This window comes from Giraffa tippelskirchi, chromosome 10 (assembly GCF_054371585.1).
Source record: "Giraffa tippelskirchi isolate mGirTip1 chromosome 10, T2T-mGirTip1v1.2.pri, whole genome shotgun sequence".
NCBI classification, from domain to species: Eukaryota; Metazoa; Chordata; class Mammalia; order Artiodactyla; family Giraffidae; genus Giraffa; species Giraffa tippelskirchi.
In genome coordinates, this window is record NC_137284.1 from 8,717,013 (window position 1) to 8,740,469 (window position 23,457).

The 23,457-nt window shown below is 51.3% G+C and overlaps 1 protein-coding gene across 2 annotated transcripts; it reads left to right on the plus strand.

The window, feature by feature from the left end:
- Window positions 1-14,362: 14,362 nt before the first annotated feature.
- Window positions 14,363-23,216, plus strand: ZFTA (zinc finger translocation associated). Of its 2 annotated transcripts, XM_081532825.1 has the most exons (5): window positions 14,363-14,664; window positions 16,763-17,260; window positions 17,783-18,184; window positions 18,614-19,168; window positions 19,334-23,216. In XM_081532825.1, exons 1-5 carry the CDS (start codon window positions 14,508-14,510, stop codon window positions 19,807-19,809), a joined length of 2,088 nt encoding a protein of 695 aa, XP_081388951.1. In that variant the 5' UTR covers window positions 14,363-14,507; the 3' UTR covers window positions 19,810-23,216. The 2 variants fall into 2 exon arrangements, with proteins under 2 accessions (XP_081388951.1, XP_081388952.1); XM_081532826.1 differs by lacking the exon at window positions 17,783-18,184 and having other exon boundaries at window positions 14,364-14,664; window positions 19,334-19,809.
- The last annotated feature ends 241 nt before the right edge of the window (window positions 23,217-23,457 follow it).

The following is a 23,457-nucleotide window of genomic DNA, read 5'->3' on the forward strand; positions in this document are numbered from 1 at the left end:
TTAAAGAAGAACTTACAATTCCATGCAGTAGTCTCTGTAACACTCTGATCTTACTCATCAGAAAACCAAATGGATGAGGCTGGAGATTTGTCCAGGGTCTGCATGCAATTAATAAAATTATGATGCCAAGTTTCCATGTCATTCCAAGTCCCAAGACCTTGTTATCTAATGTAACTACAAGCTCAAAATGGTTCACGGCAGTGGATCTTAGCTCTGCTTTCTTTAGTATTCCAGTTGACAAGGGTAATCAATATTTATTTGTCTTTACTTGGAAAAAACCAACACCATAGCTGGACTGTAATGCCATAAAGATTCACTGGAGCCCCATCTTATTTTTCACGTTTTACATCAAGACTTGGCCACCTTTCAGTTCCTTAAGAACTCTACACTCTCATTCACTATGTAGATAACTCATTGCTATGTTCCACTACAAAGGAGAACTCAGAAATAGATTTATCTATTACAGTAATTAGCTTATAAAGGCCCTAAGCCCTCAAGGAAACTCTCTGATTCTCAAAGGAAGTGGTCTACTACCTAGAGCACAATTGGAGTGCCGAAGGCATTTCCTTTTCATTTGAAAAAAGAGAGACTATCCACAACTTGCCCAGACTGATGACTAAACAACAAATAAGAGTTTCCTAGGATTTGCAGGATATTGTAGATCTTGGGTTCCAAATTTTTCTCTGATCGCCAAGTCCCCTGTATGAGCTTGTGAGGATCTCAATTCCAGAGCTTAACCCTGGGAAGATAATCATGAGCAAATTCATCGCCAACTAAAATTAGCCCTGCAATGAACTCCAGCCCTAGGGCCCCCAAACCTTTCATCTTAAGGGACTAGCTCTGATAGACAGAGTGCCTGATGAACTACGGACAGAGGTTCGTGACATTGTACAGGAGACAGGGATCAAGACAATCCCCATGGAAAAGAAATGAAAAAAAGCAAAATGGCTGTCTGAGCAGGCCTTACAGATAGCTGGGAATAGAAGAGAAGCGAAAAGCAAAGGAGAAAAGGAAAGATATTCCCATCTGAATGCAGAGTTCCAAAGAATAGCAAGGAGAGATAAGAAAGCCTTCCTCAGTGATCAGTGCAAAGAAATAGAGGAAAACAACAGAATGGGAAAGACTAGAGATCTCTTCAAGAAAATTAGAGATACCAAGGGAACATTTCAGGCAAAGATAGGCTTGATAAAGGACAGAAATGGTAGGGACCTAACAGAAGCAGAAGATATTAAGAAGAGGTGGCAAGAATACACAGAAGAACTGTACAAAAAAGATCTTCACGACCCAGATAATCACGATGGTGTGATCACTCACCTAGAGCCAGACATCCTGGAATGTGAAGTCAAGTGGGCCTTAGAAAGCATCACTACGAACAAAGCTAGTGGAGGCGATGGAATTCCAGTTGAGCTATTTCAAATCCTTAAAGGTGATGCTGTGGAAGTGCTGCACTCGATATGCCAGCAAATTTGGAAAACTCAGCAGTGGCCACAGGACTGGAAAAGGTCAGTTTTCGTTCCAATCCCAAAGAAAGGCAATGCCAAAGAATGCTCAAACTACCGCACAATTGCACTCATCTCACATGCTAGTAAAGTAATGCTCAAAATTTTCCAAGCCAGGCTTCAGCAGTACGTGAACCGTGAACTTCCAGACGTTCAGGCTGGTTTTAAAAAAGGCAGAGGAACCAGAGGTCAAATTGCCAATATCGGCTGGATCATCGAAAAAGCAAGAGAATACCAGAAAAACATCCATTTCTGCTTTATTGACTATGCCAAAGCCTTTGACTGTGTAGATCACAATAAACTGTGGAAAATTCTGAAAGAGATGGGAATACCAGACCATCTGACCTGTCTCTTGAGAAACCTGTATGCAGGTCAGGAAGCAACAGTTAGAACTGGACATGGAACAACAGACTGGTTCCAAATAGGAAAAGGAGTACGTCAAGGCTGTATATTGTCACCCTGCTTATTTAACTTATATGCAGAGTACATCATGAGAAACACTGGGCTGGAAGAAACACAAGCTGGAATCAAGATTCCCGGGAGAAATATCAATAACCTCAGATATGCAGATGACACCACCCTTATGGCAGAAAGTGAAGAAGAACTAAAGAGCCTCTTGATAAAAGTGAAAGAGGAGAGTGAAAAAGTTGGCTTCAAGCTCAACGTTCAGAAAACTAAGATCATGGCATCTTGTCCCATCACTTCATGGCAAATAGATGGGGAAACAGTGGAAACAGTGTCAGACTTTATTTTTTTGGGCTCCAAATTCACTGTTGATGGTGACTGCAGCCATGAAATTAAAAGACGCTTACTCCCTGGAAGGAAGGTTATGGCCAACCTAGATAGCATATTTAAAAGCAGAGACATTACTTTGCCAACAAAAGTAAGTCTAGTCAAGGCTATGGTTTTTCCAGTGGTCATGTATGGATGTGAGAGTCGGATGGTGAAGAAAGCTGAGTGCCGAAGAACTATGCTTTTGAATTGTGGTGTTGGAGAAGACTCTTGAGAGTCCCTTGAACTGCAAGGAGATCCAATCAATCCATCCTAAATGAGATCAATCCTGGGTGTTCATTGGAAGGACTGATATTAGCTGAAACTCCAATACTTTGGCCACCTCATGCAAAGAGTTGACTCATTGGAAAAGACCCTGATGCTGGGTAGGATTGGGGGCAGGAGGAGAAGGGGACGACAGAGGATGAGATTGTTGGATGGCATCACCGACTTGATGGACATGGGTTTGGGTAGACTTCGGGAGTTGGTGATGGACAGAGAGGCCTGGCGTGCTGCGATTCATGGGGTCGCAAAGAGTCGGACACGACTGAGCGACTGAACTGAACTGAACTGATAACCAGGATCCAGAAAGAGCATGGAGGAAAACAGAGCTATTGCTTCCTGCAACTTACAGTTAGACCCAGTAGCCAGAGCATATTCAAACTGTTTGAAAGCAGCAGCCATAGCAGCTAAATTAGTGGAAGACTTAGCTGAACTGGTATTAAGATACGACTTATACTTTCAAGTACCTCACGCTGTTGAGAGTCTATTAAACTCCCATCAGACTCAACATTTTTCAGCAAGCAGACTCACATGAGACCCTTCTCCTTTAACTTCCTAAGCATCTTGAGCACCACAACTTTCTCAACTCTGCCGCCCTTGCAGATGATGGTACATATCATCGTAACTTATAGACATGGTGGTGTGGTCATTGACCCCTTGCATTGACATACAGGATACATCATTAAAAAACCAAGATTCGATACTTGTCACTGGGTCCTATGCTAGGAATGCAGAGGGGAAAAATCAAGCAGGATATGCCATGACAGCTCAATAGGATTTACTGCAAAGGGGAAGCCTTTCCCGATTTAACTCTGCTCAACCAGCAGAACTATATGCTCTCACTTGGAGCTATCCAAGTGAGACAGATAGCTATTCAGTCAGCTATCCAAAGGAAAATCAGTAAACCTTTATATTGACAGCAAATATGCCTTTGGGATCGTGCATGACTTTGGTTTATTATGGAAACAGGTTCCTCACTACTAGTGGAAGGCTGATGAAAAACGGGCCCTGAATAAATGAAACTGCTCTCTGTGTAAGTGAATTGCAATGACTAAAACTGAAGCTCATACTAGAAAGACAGAACATGATTATCAGGCAAATGCTGTGGCAGACTTCCATGCTAAATCAGCCAGCACTAAAACTGTACCAAGACACAACCTGAATGAACTCTGTAAGATAGATTCTAACCAAATTATTTATGATAATTTATATAAAAGACAAAATCAGGCATCTGAGCTGGAGCAACAATCTTGGGACCAACAAGGGTGCAAATTTGACATTAAACAAGAATTTACTGAGCACCTGGACAGTTGCTTCATTCTTCCTGAATCCTTGAAATTGCCATTATTAAAAGCCCTACATTCTGCATCCCATCATGGCACAGATAAAATGACCCGAATTATGAAAAAGAATTGGTGGAATGACTACTCCAAGGTCACAGATCTGGTTTACCACCAATGTCTGATTTGTCAAATCCATAACCCTGGCAAGACTTAATTATTAAGGTATTAGATGGGGCATTCTCATCATCTACTGAGCAGGCCATTTGAACACTTACAAATGGATTTCACTCAATTGCCTCTCTCAGTGGGTTATCAATTATTCAGTTGCTAAGTCATGTCCAACTGTTTGTGTCCCCATGGATTGAGCATGCCGGGCTCCTCCGTCCTTCACTATTCCCTGGAGTTTGCTCACATTTGTGTCCATTGAGTCGGTGATGCTGTCTAACCATCTCCTCCTCTGCCATCCCCTTCTCCTTTTGCCTTCAATACTTCCCAGCATCAGAATCTTTTCCATTGAGTCGGCTCTTCACATCAGGTGGCCAAAGTACTGGAGCTTCAGCTTTAGCATCAGTCCTTCCAATGAATATTTAGGACTGATTTCCTTTAGGATTGACTTGTTTGATCTTCCTGCTATCCAAGGGACTCTCAAGCGTCTTCTCCAGCACAATTCAAAAGCATCAATTCTTTGGCACTCAGCCTTCTTTATGGTCCTGCTCTCATATTTATGCATGACTACTGGAAAGACCATAGCTTTGACTATACGGACGGTTATCAATATGTTCTTTTAATTGCTTGTATGTTCTCAGGATGGATTGAAGCCTTCTTATGCAGAAAGGCTGATGCCACAACTGTAGCTGAGAAACTTTTAGAAAATATATTTCCTTCATGGGGCTTCCCCAGAGAAATCTCCAATGAGAGGGGAACTCATTTCATCAGACAAATAATTAAATAAAGCACTGCTGACTCAAAGGCATTATCACTGTCCTTAGTGACCTGGTGAAGTTGAACAAATAAATGGTATCGTAAAACTAAAGCTAGCTAGGGCTTTGCTGGTGGTCCAGTGGTTGAGAATTTGACGTGCAACGCAGGAGACAAGGGTTCAATCCCTAGTCACGGAACTAAGATCCCACATGCTGGGGAGCAATTAAACCCCTCAGCCACAACTAGAGAGTCTGGGTGCTGTAACAAAAAGATCCCATGTGCTGCAACCAAGCCCCGACATAGCTAAATAAATAAAATAAGTATTAAAAAATACTAAAGCTAGCTAAATTAACAGAATCAATTGGACTGCCCTTGCCTAGAGTTTCAGTATTGGAGATAAAGACCTTGATCTGTGATGTTGGGAGAGCTGTCTACCACCTCAAGATGTCATTTGCCTCTGGGGAGGAATCTTCTGGGCATGGCGATTAGATCAACACCTATGAGAAAGGATAAAGGAATGCATTATGAAATAGTAATGGGAAGACTGATTCCCTTGATGATAGAATCACATCTGTCTCCTGGACTCAAATTCTGATATGATTCAGTATTGTAAAGCTTTAACGCATCATACCAAATTTCCACCAAGTAAAAGAAACTTTCCATGACTTTCCTACAGATGGTTGAGGCTTCTACATTTTAGAACCTGGAGGGTGGGTATTCTGGAAACATCTAAGAAAGACTGCCCTTGAACCTCATTAGAAGAGACCATCTATATTCGCCTCACTACCCAGATAGTAGTCAAACTTCAGAGACTCAAACCCTAGGTCCACATCTCCCAGTTGTAAAGTGGTCCTCCAGAGTCTTGGAACTACATCCTAGCCAGAGATCTAAAGCTAAAATTGACCAGGGAGATCCCTCCCCAGAAGCAAATGATATCTTGAGGTAAACAGCTCTCTCTAGATTACAGATCAAAATCTATATCTCCAATATGAAGTCTTTATCTCTTTTGCCTATTTGCTGTCTGCTTTCTCTCTATTTATGCATGGGAAGATAACACTATAATTAGGATTTCACCAACAATAGCTACTGCAGGCAACTGAACTAACTGCTGGATTTTTCATGTTAAACCAAGATCAGCCCATGAAGGGAGAGACCGCTCAGTTTACCCTATAAGTAATTTCACTGGAATCCCAAATGCCACTGTGTACCTAACTTGTGCCACAGGTCCTTTTTATAAAGTTAAAATACGAATTCCACATATCCCTGTTTTTTGCCTCAATTTAACCCAATCCTGGGATGGAAAATGAGATTCACTGAATATATATATAAAAGACACTGCAAAACAGCCAATGTAAATCAGATCATTTGTAAGTTTGCTGGCAGGCCTATACATTTAGGTGGTCTTTTACTATGTTGGGTCTTGGTAAAATGATGCTAACCAACTAATGAGTCCACAAATGATAATACTTATGAAGCAGTCCTAGGTATTCTTCCTGGCTTTGTATGCAGAAGTTTTGGTATTAGCCCTCATGCTTGAGCAGCTCATTGTCTTGACAGCTGGAGAATGAAATGGCACCGCGCTCTTGCTGCATTTACTGTTTCATTATCCCTTTATAATCCCTCAGAAACTCAACACTGGCCCACTCCCTTGAATTTATACTATAGACGAAAAAAGAAGTTTGTCAGCAGATGTTAATGTCTCCAGATGGGGATCATTTGGACAGTCCCTTCTTCCATGGCTCAGAGTTAGTACAAACAAACATATGATTAGAAACTTATCTTTAACTCTGGCCATGATAGCTGAGCCTACCACCGCTAAGGCCTTGGCTGCACAACAGAAGTACCTGGGCTCTCTAGCTAAGGTGATTTCAGATAGTAAGAACTGCTTTAGATTATCTGTTGACTGAACAAAGGGTCTGCGCCATAGCTAATACCTCCAGCTGTACCTGAATTAACACCTCTGGTATTGTAAAAACTCAAATACAAGAAATTAACAAACAAGCTACTTGGTTAAAATGGATTGGTACCACATCAAGTACATTCTTTGATTTATCTGATACTGGGTTCCTGGGGCCCTAGCTAAGAAGTATACTTCAGTCTTTTGGTATTATCCCCTAGTAGTCATCATTATTTGTAAAAGGGAATGGCAATCTACTCCAGTATTCTTGCCTGGAGAATTCCATGGACAGAGGAACCTTGAAGGCTACAGTCCATGGGGTCACAGAGAGTCAGACACGACTGGGTGATGAACACACACACACACACACACACACACACACACACAGTCATCATTATAGTCTCCCTGGTGGGCTATGTTGTGTCAAAGATCTCAAATGCATATTTGCAACCAACAGCAGCAAATCAGATGGTCTCACTGAGCTTGGACAAACAGAAACGATGTACAATGGGATAAACAGCAAAGGCCATTCACCTATGGATCTGACATCATTAACTGGTAAGAGCAATTTAACTCTCATAGTGACTGAGATTGGGGCTAACAGCAAACTCTTGTTCATCCTCTGAATGACCAAAAGGGGGAATTGTTGAATTAAACAAGGAGGCCATTGGACTGAGGTGGCTCCAGTGTGTCAGCACCTATGTAAGCAAACCAAAATGTAAATCTGTAAATACCTCAAGGTTATGTAAACAAAACCTAACAATCAGTCATTAATAGCCAACTAGTGTTTCAACTAAAGTCAATCAATAATTTCTTTACTTTGCTTCCACCTTTTCTTTATAAAAGTTTTTCCCCAGCTCCCATCTATGGAGTGCTTCTAACCACTTCCACTTGATGATGACCAATTCAAATGGAATTTTGCTCAGATAAATTTCTAAAATTTTAATATGCCTCAGTATCTTTTAACAATGGGCTGTGCAATGGGTTTGGTCAATAGGGAACAGAAGCTTAGGAGTTAGAATCTAAAAGCATTTGTGTGATTGGACACGGAATGTTGGGGACAACTGACATTCCCCAACATTATAAAACTGGTAGAAGCCCCCCTCTTAAATGATGTGAATGTCCCAATAGTTCAAGTGGCAGCTTGTAGGTATCCCTGCAGTGCTGCCAGCTTTGCACACTTGGTGAGTCCTCAATTATAGAGAAAATGACATTGGAGGGCTGCTGTTTCATAGAACTTTTTGAAGGCCACATACAAGTAATAGCAATTGGGTATATATTACAGGAGTAAGTGGAGAGATAGTCAGAAAAGTGTCTCTTTCCCTAAGAGTTGGGCGAATATGACCTAATGAAATACAAAGACTTTTTTAGTGAACAGTTAAGGAGAAGAAAGAAAACAGATAAATAGAAAGGAGGAAGCATGCCCAATGGGCAGAGTGCTGAGTGCCCAAGGGGGTAGAGTTGCCCACCTGCCCAAAGTCAGCCCCAGCAGCCTCCAGGCAGCTCCAGCTCCCCCTACTCGTCCCATTTGTCTCATAATAATATTTTATTGAATAACTTAATCCTTCTGCGTCTTACTTTTATCATTTTTATACACATAGCTCTACCTCATTCTTTTTTTACTGCCACATAATATTTATAGCATGAACATTCTCTGGTTTATTTAGCTCCTTCCCTACTGAAGGACAGTTAGGTAATTCCTGAGTTGTCATTACCTGCCATGCTGCAAGGAACACCCTTTATTCATGACTCCTGTACATGTACGTTTCTCTAGTATAGAAATGCTGGATGAGAGGGTATGGACATTTTGCAAATAAATTTTTTAAAATTTTGGAACAATTTTAGATTTACAGAAAAGTTGTAAGAGTATTGACAGTCCCCATATAATCCTCACCCAGTTTCCTCTAATGTTATCATCTTACGTTACCATAGTACATTGGTCAAGGCTAAGAAATCCAACATTTGCATATTACTGTGAACTAAACTCCAGGCTTTAGTTGGATTACTTTCTTTTTTTTTTTTTTTTTAATGTTTATTTATGTGGCTGCACCAGGTCTTAGTTGTAGCAATCGGGATCTTTTTAGTTGTGGCATGCAGCCTCTTTAGCTGGGGCATGCAAACTCTCAGTTGCAGCATGTGGGATCTAGTCCCCTGACCAGGGATGGAACCGGGGTCCCCTGCATTGGGAGTGTGGAGTCTTAGCCACTGGACCACCAGGAAGGTCCCTATTTGGATTTCGTTAGTTGTATTTTCTTCTCAGGCTGCCATAAAAGAATATCATAGGCTTGGGTGACTTAAGCAACATAAATTTATTTTCTCACGGTTCTGAAGGCTGGAAGTCCGAGATCAAGGTGCCTCCAGACACCTTTGGTGTCCGGTGAGGTCTCTTTCCTTGGCTTGCAGACGGCCACCTTCTCACTGTGTCCTCACATGGCTTTTCTTCTGTGCACACCTGCATGGGGAGAGTGAGAGAGCGCTTGCTGTCTCTTCCTCTTAGAGGACACTAGTGCTATGGGATTAGGACTCCATCCTTATGACCTCATTTAACCTTAATTACCCCTCTCAAGGTTGTCTCCACACACAGTCACATTGGAGGTTAGGTCTTCAACATATGAATTTAGGAGGGGACACAATTAAGTCTATAGCCCTGGCTTTTCCAGTAATGTCCTTTATCTGTTCTAGCATCCAATCCAGGATACCACATTGCCTTTGGGAGTATGCACATTTTTAGATTTATTAATAAATCAATTTGGCCAAATTGCTTTCCATAGTGGTCCTACTAGTTGACACATTCTCAGCTGGGTGTCCCCCTTTCTTCATACCCTTCCCATTTCTGATAGTATCAAGCTTTAAAATATTTGCCAATTAGATAGGTGGCTAATAGTATGTTGCTGTTTATTTATTTTTTTGCTACACTGCACAGTATGTGGAACTTCCCCAACCAAGGATCGAACCTGTGCCCCCTGCAGGTGGATGTGCAGAGTCTCAATCATTGGACCACCAGGGAAGCCCTCTTGTTGTTTAATCAGAAGTTCCCTGAACTAAGTAAAGTCAAGCTACTCTTAGCTGGCCACCTGTCATTCCTAGACTGTGAATTGCCTATTCTTAACCTTTGACCTTTTTTTCCCCTTTAAACTGTATGATGAGCTTTTCTTACTGAATTGTAAGAAAATTGTACTTTTGTGAGGGGAGGGGCTATGTCTTATAGTCACTGCTGGCACATAATAGGTGCTTTTTGTTGTAAGAACCAGAAACTAATTTGAGGAAATGAAAAAGGGGATGTGTCCCAGGAAACCCAAGTAGGAGAGTAACGAGGCTTCTTCAGGGTTTGGAAATGGGAAGGGTGCATGGCCTCTTCTCCCCTTTTCACAGTCTAGGTCTCCTCACTCTGTTCCTCAGAGTGTGAGAGGGCTGGTCCTGACTGATGCACCCTCTGACATCATCCAGCTGCCTGGAAATCCTGAAAAGTGTTAGGAGAGAGAATCTGATTGGCCTTGCATGGGTCAGGGTGACACTCCTGCTGGACTTCTAGGCTCTTAAGCTGGAAAGTGTGGAGGAAAGATGGTTGCTGGGAGCTCCAGCGCTGGGTGGGAAGGGGTGAGCTGTGCAGATAGCCAAAGGAGAGCCAGCTCCAGCAGGACTGTGATGGATAGAACGGGAGACATGACCCCTGCATGTGCCTTGCCCCCCAAATGTACCTCATCCTTGTCTTGCTAGTCGCTGGAATGACAATATATTCTCAACATGAGTGACTAGACATGTCATTTCTGTCGTTCAGCATCCCTTCTTTTGTTAACTTCATATGGTTTTTCTTTACAACATCTGCCCATCTCAGTCCACATGCTGATTCCTCTGGGGATGGGTGTCTGCTCTCAGGCATAGGGGAAGGACACATCCCGTGTGCCACAGTGATTGGTTGAGGGACAAGCATGTGATTAAGCATGTGATCCAGTTCAGGCCAATGAGAGACCTGGGATTTTGTTCACACTGCTGGAGAAAGGAAGATCTTTTTCTTTTCTGGGGGGCTTGGCGTGGTGAAGTCATACATCTGGAGCTGCTAGGGGCCATTGTTTGAAAGACCTGTCTGAAAGGGAACCAATAAAGGGGGAAGCAGGGTAAAAGCAAAGAGACACAGACAAACACTAAGATCATAGTGACACTGCTGAGCCTTGGGTCAAGTCACATCTGAAGATACCTCTTCTGTAGTTGTCAGTCCCACGAACAAATACACGCTTCCCCTCCTAAAAAAAAAATACTGATCCAATTTGTGTTTTCCATCATTTACCCCCCAAGGATGCTGACTTATCCTGAGACAGAATTAATGAAACAGGTAGCATTTCACATCCCCCTCCGGCACCCCTGTGTGGAGGGAAGACAGCACCATGATGTGCTGGGACCCTGCCCAAATTTTTGGCTTCTCCTCCATCAGCCTTGCAGCTGCTGCCTTTCTGTGGCTGGTGTGGATGGTTCCAGCTGTGCCCAACCTTTCTCTCTTCACTCCTTCCTCCCTTGTATTCTCAGGGCTGCCTCCTGACTGCCCAGTGCACTGGCTCTGGGCACTCTCAAAACCTCAGGGACAAACTCAAGGACTCACAGCAAGGCACTGCAGGCTCTTTTCCCTGCTCTTCCCATTTCTTCTTTTGCTTTGTGAAACTTTCCTTCACCCAAGATCTTCCCTGCCTCTGTTTCTCATCCTGGCAACACCTCCTGGTCTTTCAAGACTTGGCTCAAGCCATATCTTCCCTAAAAGTCTTCCCTAGTTGGTTGGGGCCTCTTCCTTGGCTCTTGTCACCCTGTATTGTATCAAGGCTGGCTAGCCTTTGGGCACTGGGAACACAGTGCTCAGAGTTCTCAATAATCTTAAGAGGGTCGTGAGAATCTTTTAACTTGTTTAAAAATCAGAAGAAAAAAAGAACTTCAAGGGTCAAAGAAAATGTTATTTTTTTTCTCATATCAGAAAAAAAATTGTTGGGTCCATAAAAATCCATTAAATCATTTTTTAAATTTTCTTTAGAAGATTCCCATGGAGGCAAAGGCTTCCCAGGTGGTGCGAGTGGTAAAGAAATCTGCCTGCCAATGCAGAAGACACAAGAGATGCAGGTTCAATCTCTGGGTCAGGAAGAACCCCTGGAGATGGAAATGGCAACCCACTCCAGTATTTTTGCCTGGAAAATTCCATGGACAGAGGAGCCTGGTGGGTTGTAGTCCATGGGGTTGCAAAGAATCAGACACGACTGCGCACGCACACACACACACACACACTTGGAGACAAAAGTTCCTAGGACCCAACAAGAGTCATAATGTGATCCGGATTGCATTGTCTTCCCAGAGTAGACCCAGTAGACTGAGAGCTCCTAGGAAGTGGGGAACAGAACATTCCAGGGCTGTGTTATGTAATTTTAAAACCTCTGTATCCCTAGTCCAGTGCTTGGTACGCAGGACAGGCTCAGTCAATGCTTTCTGAATAAGTGGATAAGCAAATGAACGAATGGCCTTGAGTGAGACTCTAGACTCTGAGGCTCCGTTTCTTCATCTGCAAAGCAAAGCTTCTTCGTGGATGGCTGTGAGGATTAAATGTGGGTGGAAGATGGCTTGGAACCATGGACTTGCTCCTGAAGCTATGCTCACAAATGGGACCAAGGAGAGGAGCCAGAGGTTGTTAAAAATGACTCTAGGTGATGTCTTTTTGTTGATAACAAATAAGGTTACTCTATTTATACTCGGAGAAAAAGAACCAGAAGGACATTTACCAAAAGCGTCTCACAGTGGTCAGCCCTGAGCATGGGTTATCGTCATAAATTTTTTTAAAAAAAACATACTTGGGGGACTTCCCTCCTGGTCCAGTGGCTAAGACTTTGTGCTCCCGATGCAAAGAACCCGGGTTCGATCCCTGGTCAGGGAACTAGATCCCACGTGCTGCAACTAAGACCTGGCACAGTCAAATAAATAAACATTTTAAAAAATATAAAATAAAAACCATACTTAGGAACATGTGAAGGCCAGGTCTGTGTCTTATTTCACCTTTGTGTCCCTGGCCTGGCAGAGGTGAAGAACACATGAATGAGGGAATCCCCCATCACATGGCCCCATCTGGCACTGCATCAGCATCAGGGCCCCTGCCTAAAAGTAAGTCAGGGAGCTAGGAAAGCCAGCAATGGACAGAACAGCCCTGCAGCAGGGAGACCGTGTTCACCCAAGGAGATGTCTCTCGCAGGTCATCATGGGGACTGAGGAAGAGATGGGACATCTCCAGTGGTGACAGCCACCTTTTAGACACTACAGAAATTTTAGTTCCCAGCCCCTCTTTACAAACATTCAGGAGACGGGCTTCCAGTGCTGCAAGTAATTTAGAGTTTCCCATGGCTCCCCAAGGGGCGGAACTGTTTCCTTTTCATAAGCCGTGGGTGCTAAGTCAGTATCAGACTTGTGGGTCTTGCCCGCTGCTGTCTGCCCAGCGCCTAGGGGCCTGCTGGCACACAGTAGGTGTGGAGTGAGCAAAGGAATGTGTGTCAAGCGTGACTTTAACGGATTGCTGGGCATGTCCCCAAAGAAGAGAATAAAACCCACCTCGAGATAATAAGACCCTGCACGGCCTCCCGCACCCTGTAATTTGGATCTCTAGGAATCGCCTTTGTTGTGGGCGACCAACCACAGGCAAAGAAAGCACCTGCTCCTCCAGCCGGTCCTCGAAGAAGGACCCCGGGCTGCCGAGGCCCTGGCTGCTTCTCCGGGCCCCTTTCCTCCGCTTCCCGGGACCTGGGGGCTCCGAGGCATCCCGGGGCTCGCAGCCAGGGTCAGCCCCAGCGCTTCCCAGCCGTGGTGGGGCGCGTCCCCAGGTGCCTGACACTTCGCTCGGGGTCAGCGTTCTTTGCCTCCTCGTGCCGGCCAGAGGGTCCGGGGCGCGACTGCCACCCCCAGGCCTGCGAGGGCAGGAGCCAGAGACACCGCGGTGCACTCCCTCTCTTCCCGGCTTCCATCCTGGGGCCCCCAACGCCCAGCGGCGTCGGGCCTCGGCGCGGCCGGCTCTCCGCGGTCTTCTGCGCGCCCCCTCTCTTCGGCCCGGATCTCCGAGGCCGCGGTCCCCGCCCTGGCCAGCTCCGAGGGCGCTTGGCCCGTCCGCCCTCCAGGGCTGAAGCCTGAGCTCTCAGCGGTCCCCGGCGGCTCCCGCGGGAGGGGGCGCGGCCGCCCCCGCGGCTCCACCCTCTCCGCGGGGCCGCGGCCATCTGGGGCCCCTGCCAGTCGTGTCCGTTCTGGGGCCCGCGCCGAGCTCGCGCGGGAGGAGGCAGCCCGTGGCAGGGGCCCGGGCCTCCCCACCGGGCGATCCCCTTTGCCAGCACGGGTGCGGGAAGCCGGGCGCTGAGATGCCCCGAGGGGGCAGTGGCTGCGAGCCGAGCCTGGGTGGAAGCGCGTCGCAACGGACGCTGCGCCCCTGGCCACCTCGGTGACCCTCCAGGAGCCGGGACCCGAGCCCCGCAGGCGGCAGCGCGGGCCCGCGAGGACGGCGAGGTCCGTGCTTCTAACGTCCGCGGCGGGCGCCGGCTGCGGAGCCTCGGTCGGGCTCTTAGCCTCCCGACGCTCCCCCCAGCCCCCCGCGAGCTGGCAGAAGGAAATAGCGCGCGGTCCCTTTAAATTTACCCAGGAGCCCTTAAAGGAGCCCCAGGGGCCCCAGACAGGAATCCCCACCCCGGTCCAGCCCGCGCCGCCGAGCGAGCAGCCAGCCGTCCGTGCTGCCGGCCGCCCTGTGCATGCGCCCCGCGCCCCGGGGCCCCGCGCACCGAGCGCCGCGCGCCGGCCGCCGCCGGCCCCGCGGCCCCGCGCCCTGCTGCCCCGGGGCCCCGCGCCGCAGCGCAGCGCATGGAGCCTGGCGGGGACCACCGGAGCCGGAGCGGCGGCGGCGGCGGCGGCGGCGGCAGCAAGGGCGGCCCCGGGCCAGCAGCGGCCTCGGCACGGGGCCGACGGCTGCCGCCCGCCGGATCGAGCGGCAGCGCGGAACCCGAGGAGGACGACGGTGGTAAGAGCTGGCTGGGGCCGGCGGCTCGGGCGGGGGCCCCGGCATGGGGGAGGGGAGGGCTGCGGCTCCGGGCTCCGGGCCCCTCTTCGCCGCCGAACAAAGCGGGGGACGCGGGCAGGGCGGGCGGGGGCGCCACCTGGCGGGCGCGGATCATGGCTGCAGGGCCAGAGGGGGAGCCCCCCGCCCAGCTCCCGGGGTTGGCCCGCGGGGCTCGGGCGGATCCCCTCCCCCTTAAAGGGCCCCGCGGCCCCCGCCTCGGAGGCCGAGCTGGAGGGGCCCCGAAGGAACCTGGCCTGGCGTCGCGGGGCGCGCGCTCTACGCTGTTCGGACTTGCGTCCCCCGTCCCTTTCTCTTTCAGACTCCCAGGTGGTCTCCCTTAACCAGCTTTCTCTTAAGTCTGCCCAGACCTTGGGTCCCTTTCCGGGGCTTCCCTCCAGAGGAACTGAGCTGGGGACTCCGCTGCTTTAAGTTGGGCTGTCTTCTCTGGGGCCTTGCCTAGAGAAGGGCACCCTTTTTCTTTTTCCCCTATGTTCTCTCTGTTAGAGAGCATGGCTTGCGCCTCTTGGGGACCTTCCAGTACCTTCCCCACGGGCGGGCAGTTTTTAAAGAGATGGGCTCGCCCACAATGGCATACACTCCCCTCCTGTCCGCGCGTTACCCCTCCCTTCTTTTCAGAAATTTTGCCACAATTTGTCAGCTATAGCAGGACCAGCCAGCCCTCCCCGTTTGCTCTCAAAGGAGGCTGTTTCTCTATGCGGGGTCAACGCCTTAAGAGCCCTGATGCTTGCTCTGGAGCTTCACCCCTAATCCCGGAGCTCCTCTCCCAGAAATTCCCCATCCCCTTTTGTTTTTAAAGAATCCCAGGCTCCTCCCCTTTTTTCGGCTCTTAAAGGGCCAGCCCACCTTAGACTAACAGATCTGGCGCTGGAAGGATGCTGAGACCAGCTAGCTATCCAGTGCCTTTGCAGACAAAGACACTCAGGCCCAGAGAGCGGACATCACCTACCAGAGGTCACAGAGCAAGTTACCAGTGAAGCCCGGAGTCAAACCCAGGTTTCTGACTCTGAAACTAGCGCTTTCTTTTTCTTCGATGTACTTAAACCAAAACCAAACAAAAACACGGTGACAGGAGCCTGCTCTGATCCTGCCTTTTGTTTTCCATACGGTGAGATTCTCTACTGGGAGGATGACCACACCTGTGTGTTCAGCCTGTTTGGCCAGGAGACCCTTTTCTAAATGAAATACGGTCCAAACTGTAGGGAGAGTGGTGGGGAATGCTCAGGGTCTCCGTTTGGCAAAAGGGGACATCATTGGGTTGGTGGCCTCTCCATTGCCTGCCCGCTGATTGCTGGGCAGTGGCCGGCTCCCGGCCAGAGCAAAAAATAAATCCCCAGAAAGACTTAATGGACTCCGGTGGGTGGTGGCCACTCCCTGCTGCAGTATCTTCAGTAGCCACTCTGGTGGCCCTCCTGCCGGCCCCTTCCAGTCATCAGCTCTCCCAGACTCAAGTCCTAAAAACTCCTTTCTCTGGAGGTGCTGACAGCTTTGTCATGGGGACCTCACAATGCTTAGTGCCCCTTAAAATGGGCTTCTTAGGAGGGTGTATTTGAGGCATTATTGCAGAAAGGGAAAAAGATCATCTTTGGGTGGGGCCCTCCGGGCTGGGGCCTCCGGTGGTGGGTCTTGTGTGCAGACAGATGCCCCCTTTGTTCTCTGGCCCCGCTGCCCGCTCTGGTCTGGCTGTAACCACCGCAGCAGGCCGCTCCCCTGGCTTTACCCCAACTGCGCTCATCCAGAAGGGGTGCCTTGCAGAGGCTGCTGCCTCCTTGGCCTTCACCTTCGTTTTTGAAAAAAATTAGAGCTGTGCCCTGCATTCTTTTGTTCCTGATCCTCTCTTAAAGGGGTCTCACTCTTTGTAAAGGACCAGTGGTGTGACTCCTTGCTCTCCCACCTCCCTTGGATTGCTCTTGCTGTCCCTTGCCTGCCCCTGAACAGACCTCTCTCCCACCTCCATTCTCTTGCAAAATGGAAGCCCTAGGTTCTTTCCCTGGAAATCTTAGAGATTGAGAAACTGTCTCCCTTTCCCCCCCCTCTTCAGGGCACGATCTTCAGCTGGAAGGGGGTGCCTTAGGGTCCTGGGGGAGTGCCCCCCTGCCCTCCTCCAGGGCCAGGGGACCAGCATCTTCAGGCAGGAAATACTCAGACCACTGTGAGGCCCGGGCTTCGAGGCCTGGAAAAAGCCGCATTCCTGGCCGTGACCATCGTCGCTACTACCATGACCACTGGCGGCTGGAGTACCTGATGGACTTCAACCCTGCCCGGCACGGTATGGTGTGCATGGTGTGCGGCAGCTCCCTGGCCACTCTCAAGCTCAGCACCATCAAGCGACACATCCGCCAAAAGCACCCTTACTCCCTGCACTGGAGTCCCCGGGAGAAGGAAGTCATCAGCAACAGCTGGGATGCCCACTTGGGGCTGGGGGCCTGCGGAGAGGCTGAGGGGCTGGGGGCCCAGGGGCCTGAGGAGGAGGAGGAGGACGACGAGGAAGAGGAGGAGGAAGGGGCTGGCCTCCAGGCTAGCCTGCCCAAGGGCCCAGGTAATGTCCGACTTGGGGGAGCTGGGGCCTGGGTGGTGGATGGGGCCAGGTGGGGCCAGCCAGGGCTTCTCAGCCAACTAGCTGGTTTCCTGGAGTAAGCTACTGCTCCTTTTTGGGGTGATCTCTGCTTATTGGACAGTAGTGGGTGAGGGACCGTGGGACAAGGAGATCTCCAGCATCCCAGATGGTTTTGACATTCTATAGTTTTAGAAGGATCCAGGGAGTGGAGGCTGGAGAGCGGCCTGGGAGCAGAGGGGACTGGAAAGGTATGACAGTGAAGTCTAGGGAAGGGGCTAGAATCTGGACCTGGGGGGAAGTCTGGTGGGGCTGAGGGTTTGTGTGTAGGCGGATTAGGATATGAAGCAGTTAAGACTTGAGGGGAGAGGAAGGGAAGGGCAAAGGTTAGGCAGAGGGCTGAGTCCGAGTGAGGGAGAGGCTTGTGGCTGGAGGTCCTGGCTGTGGTTAGGGGGCTCTCCCAGAGGGCCAGCATCTCAGTTCCTTCCCTCCCTCCAACCCTTTCAGGCAAAGCCCCAGCTGGTGGGGGTGGCCGGCGCCAGAGGCGAGGGGGCCTAGGGACACCCCAGGCTCGGCGTCGGTGCCTCTCTGCCTCCCGGAGGGCTGGGGGCAGCAGGGGGCTGGGTGCCCGGCGGCTGGAGCGGAGGCTGAAGGAGTCCCTGCAGAACTGGTTCCGGGCAGAGTGTCTCATGGACTATGACCCGCGGGGGAACCGGCTGGTGTGCATGGCCTGTGGCCGGGCACTGCCCAGCTTGCAGCTGGACGACATCCGTGCCCACGTGCTGGAGGTGCACCCCAGCTGCCTGGGGCTCCGCGGCCCCCAGCGCAGGGCCCCCCAGTGTAGCGCCCTGCTGCAGGCCTGGGGTGGCCAGCCGGAGGCGCTGTCTGAGCTCAGCCAGTCCCCACCAGGTGCGAGGCCCATCCCAGGGCCAGGACCCCTTCATATAAAGGCTGCAAAGTGAGGTCTGTGGCCCAAACTGGGAGGGACTCATCTCTCCCCCTCTCCACATACACACACATACACCCCTCCCCCCAATAGACACATCCCCACAAACATACACACACACCTCTCCCCCACATGGACACCCATACCTCTCCACACACACACACACACACACACACACACACACGTTCTGGCTGGCGGGGGGACTCAAATCCCCCCACCCCACATAGACACTCACATACCTCCTTCACCCCCACCCCCATAGACATGCACACACAGATTCTGGTGGGGCCTCTAGTTTAGGGCTGGGATGAGAAGCAAGGGACCCCCTCTTCGTGGGTAAGGGCAACCCAGCCAGCAAGCTGAGCCCTTCTCCCTTACCCCTTCCCCAACAGACGATGACCTCGTCCCCCAGGACCTGACCAGCAAGATCCGGGACCCGGCCCCCGCTGCTGGAGCCCCGTCCTCTCAGGATCTCAGCCCCCCAGACGTAAAGGAAGAGGCTGGCTGGGTCCCTGAGAGGGCGCCTGGGCCGGCAGGGGAGGAGGAGCCGGAGGAGGGCGAGAGGGTGGGGGTCCCCGGCCGGTCTGCGCGGGGCCGCGACCCCCGCCGCCACTGCCCGGAGCGCTGGCGGCTGGAGTACCTCCTGGAGTTGGACGGCGGCCGGCGCGGCCTGGTGTGCCTGGCGTGCGGGGGCGCGCTGGCCTCGCTCAAGATGAGCACCATCAAGCGGCACATCCGCCGGCGCCACCCGGGCTCGGCGCGCCTCGGCTGGCCAGTCGGGGCCCTCATCGCCCAGGAGTGGAGCGAGAAGGCCGCCCACCTGCTGGCCCTGGGGCCGCCCTGCCCCGAATCGCCTGGGGACCCTGCCGCCCCCAGCACAGCCGCAGCCTCCGAGGAGGGGGGAGGGGCAGAGGAGGAGCAGCCAGAGGAGGAGGAGGAGTGGTGGGGTGAGCTGGGTCAGAGCAGGTGGAGAGGGAGAGGGGCTAGGGGTAGAAGGCGGGTGGGGTCAGTGGAAGGTCGAAGGGGAGACGGGAGGCTGGGACTACCGGAGGGCACGGGACGGGGTGCCGCGAGGCCGGGACGCTCCAGCGCGGTCCTTTGTTCCGTCCTAGGCGACGTCCCGCTCTCCCCCGGGGAACCGTCGGAGCGGCAGGCGGAGGAAGAGGAGGACGACGAGGACGGCCCGGAGCCCGGGGCGCTCGCCTTCCCCCCGCCGCCGCCGCCGCCGCCGCCGCCGCCGCCGCCGCCCCCACCTCCCCCGCCCCGCAGCCGAGAGCAGCGGCGGAACTACCAGCCGCGCTGGCGGGGCGAGTACCTGATGGACTACGACGGCAGCCGGCGCGGCCTGGTGTGCATGGTGTGCGGGGGCGCGCTGGCCACGCTCAAGGTCAGCACCATCAAGCGGCACATCCTGCAGGTGCACCCTTTCTCCATGGACTTCACGCCCGAGGAGCGCCAGACCATCCTGGAGGCCTACGAGGAGGCGGCGCTGCGCTGCTACGGTCACGAGGGCTTCGGGCCGCCCGCCCCGGCGGCGCCGCGCGACGGCGGCGCGGACCTCAAGGCGGGCGCCGTGTGTCGGGCGTAGATCACTCGAAGGGGAGGGCGGCGGTGCCGGGCCGGTTCCCCCGGCTCCCCGCGGCCCTGGCCGCTGCCCACCCCCGCTGGCCGGGCAGGGCGGAGACTCTCGGGACTGGGGTGGGCTGGCGGGCTCAAGCTAGTGCGGGCGCCGCGGGAAGCGCGCTCTCCCCCTCGGACCCCGAGCCCGGGCCCTTGCTGCTCCAGGCCCCAAGTTCCTAAGAAGCCTCAGTCTGTGCACGGAGAGCTTTCGGCTCCCGGTCGCACCCCGCGAGGCCAGCCTTGGGCGGGCGGGGCGCCGTCAGTATTAGGGTCCCAAGTAGGTGGAGCGGAGGAGGTGCAGAAAGGACGCGCCGATCCCTTTTCCTTGGCTGGGGGGGGCGCCCAGGTTTCATAGAGGCACGCCGGCAGGCACGGCTCTCGGGGTCGGGGCCGGCTGCCGCCCAGTCGTTCGTTACTGGCCATCGCGGCCGCTCCGTGGCCTGGACTGCGAACAAGGGCCTGCCTCGGAAGGAGGGGCAGTGGGGCCTGGGAGCTCGCCGGCCCGCGGGCGGGGCAGGCGCGTGCGACCGCGGGCGGGAGGGCGGGGCGGCGGCGAGGCAGCGGCGGGGCAGCGGCGGGGCGGGGGCCGGGCCCGAGCCCCGCCCGCAGGGCGGGCTCTGCGGGGACCGACCCGCCCTCCTGCCCGGCCCCTACCACACCCCCCGGCGCCGCGATCTTGTAAAGGGATTAGCACTTTTCTTCCTTTGCTCGCCTGCTCCGAAGGTCTCCTTGTACTCCTAAGCTCAGGCAGGCGCGCCTGCTTCAGCGCCCTCAGTCCGAGTCCGGGACACTGGAGGTCCCGGCAGTTGGCGTTCTGTTCCCGTCCCCTCCCTGCCCCCGCCTTTTGTACGCCGTGGACGTGCCACCCATTCGCAGCCCTCTGGGCCTGGGGCCGGGCCTCGGCCTTGCTCTCTCTCCGCGGCAGAGCCAGGCCGCGAGGGGCCGGGAACGGGCCCCGCGATCTCCCAGGCAGGTCCGAGAGGGATGTGTACATTCATTCTCCTGTGGAGAACAGGTGGCCCCAGGATCAGGCCCTTTTTGCTCTTTGTATTTTATTTTGAAACTGTATTTAATGCTTTTATATGAGGGGGAGGGGCGGGAAGAGAGCTGTCCGTCACCCTTATGTGCAAATGTCTTATTTATTATGCGTGTATCAGAGATAAGCTGTGAGGTGGTGGAGGAAGGACCTAAAGGTAGGAGGAGCGAGGAGGCGCGGACGGGAGGACCCCGAACATCATAGACTAATGTGTGCCTCACCAGGCTTCTCCGAGGAGTCTCTAGTAGCCACTGTGCGCTCTTCACACAGCCGGGCCCGGTTCCTTTGGTCTTAAAGGCTGAGTGGGGAGATCAGCGGGTGGGGACTTCAGGGCTGGGTCTGGAGGGGTAGCGGCCTTGGCAGCTGCCTCTGTGGCGGGAAAGCAGAGAGCAGAGAGGAAAGCCTTCCTCATCTGAGTGCTCCCAGGCCAGAGCCCAAGGTTTAAGTGCCTCAGGCTCAGTCCCCTCGACTTCTTCTGATTGGGAATTGAATTTTATACCACGGATTTTATAGCATTTTTTATATAACTCAAGATTGTCTGAGCTGGAAAGACCTTGGAGATCAACCAGTACCTGCCCCCACCCCTTTCACAGATAGGTAAGATAGAGGGAGTCCAGGAACTGAAATTATCACACACCAGGTAGGAGCAGTACTAGGACTAGAATAAAAACCTCAACTCCCAGTTCAGTGTTTTTTGCACTACACCACATGGCCTCCTCATCTCTGATAAGTTAAAATTTCTTTTACTGTTAGGCCTGCCGAAGGATGGCGTGTGCTGGGCTCTGTAGGCCCTCCCGGTGCAGTTGTGGGCTCCTGGGGGTGGCAAAGACCAGCACACTCTCCTGGAACAAGTATTCAACAGGGCAGTCCTGCCACCATTGGCTTCAGCTGGAGGGTGCCAGCAGCAGCTTTCCGGAGCAGAACTCCAGAAGTAGGGCTGACTGCCGCCTGGCCCAAGGCCTCCCTGCTGGGCAAAGGCTCTGGCATTGTGTTGATGCCACCAGGGCTTCGGGAGATACTGCATGGCCTGTCAACTCATCTGAAAAGTGAATTCCTAGAGTGTTTGAACCTCCAGGTTTTTTAAGGCAGTATTAAAAGAGAGCAGGGATTACGGATGGCCCCAGGCTGGGTACTGCCATTCTTTTATTTTCCTTCGTGCGTGTTGTTTGCAGATCCAGGAGTGCTCTGCCACTTTTGCTACTCTGCCTATTCAAAAACAGTAGGCAGACTGGGGCAACTATCAGTCATCCACACCCTCTGCCGAAGTTCAGGTAAGCCAGGGCAGAGAGCAGGGTGAGAATGGTTTTTGCTCTCGATAGGCAGGGAGAGGCCTTAGGAGGGCAGAAGTGGATGTCTTCATTGAGAAGCAGCCCAGAGCACTCCACTGGTTCTCAAAAGTGTGGCCAACAGAAATTAGGAAGTTAGTAGAAATGCAAATTCTTGGGCGGCACCTTATGGATCAGAAACTGGCGTGGAGCCTAGCAATCTGTTTTGATAAGCCCTCCAATGATCACAAGGCACGCTGAAGTTCTGAGCACCAGTGAACTACCCAGTGGCATTGTAGTTATTACTACTTTGCAGCTATTATAGCCTCTTGAATTAACAGTCAGGAGATTAGGTGGTTCTCATCTCTAGGTGCCTCCTCCTTGCCTTGGGAGTCTGATATGAACAGGTGAAGTTTCTTCATGAATTTTTTTTAATGGTATGCTTGCTATTATGGCCAATATGTAAATGTTACTCTGAATACATATTTATATACCATGTTAGTGACATTATTTGAACATTTGTATGCGTATTTGTGAAGTTGTTTGCATCAGTTACTTTTTAAAAATTTCAGCCTAAGTTTTCTAAGAGGTATGTTGAATAAATTTAAAAAAATCAGCTTAAGGGTCATGGCAGCCTTAGTTTTGGGAAGGAGCAAATCCAAGATAAGTTCAGCAAAGACCTGATGGAAAAGTTTCCATTCTCCATGGTGACGGAGTCTCACTTTAAGTACATTGTGACTGTGTGGGAGTTACCGGCTGCTTCATGTTGCAGGTGGGGGAACCCTCATAGGTTGGTGTGAACTGGGACAACAGACCCCCCTGGCCCCTTCCACTCATCATCCTTCTCCTATGGTCACCTCTTAGAGGGTCTCTTATTTTCTTTCAGAAACCAAACGCACAGCTTTGCTCTTTTATGGAAATTCTGCAATCTTGGAAATCATTACTAGTATCAACTATTAATCACTTTTTAAAGCCTCGAAAGTGGAGTGGGGATGGGGGCCAGTGGAAGCCTTGTTTGGTTCTTACTTTACCCAAACTGTGTATAAAGAATAAAGTTAGCAGAATGACACCACAGTCACTGTTCTTTTTTTTTCCTTCTTTTTTATTAATACCACATCAATTTGCAGTTTTACAGGAACCAAGATTCAAGCTCCTTAGGTGCTACTGTACTTCTATGTTGCACGCACATACACGCACACAGTTTCATTAGTAATTTTTCACCTATAGATTTTTCTTAAAAAAAAAAAAAATTCCTGTGTGGCACAAAGATCTGTCTGATCATCTGAACACAGCAGTAACGAAACAAAAGCTAGGT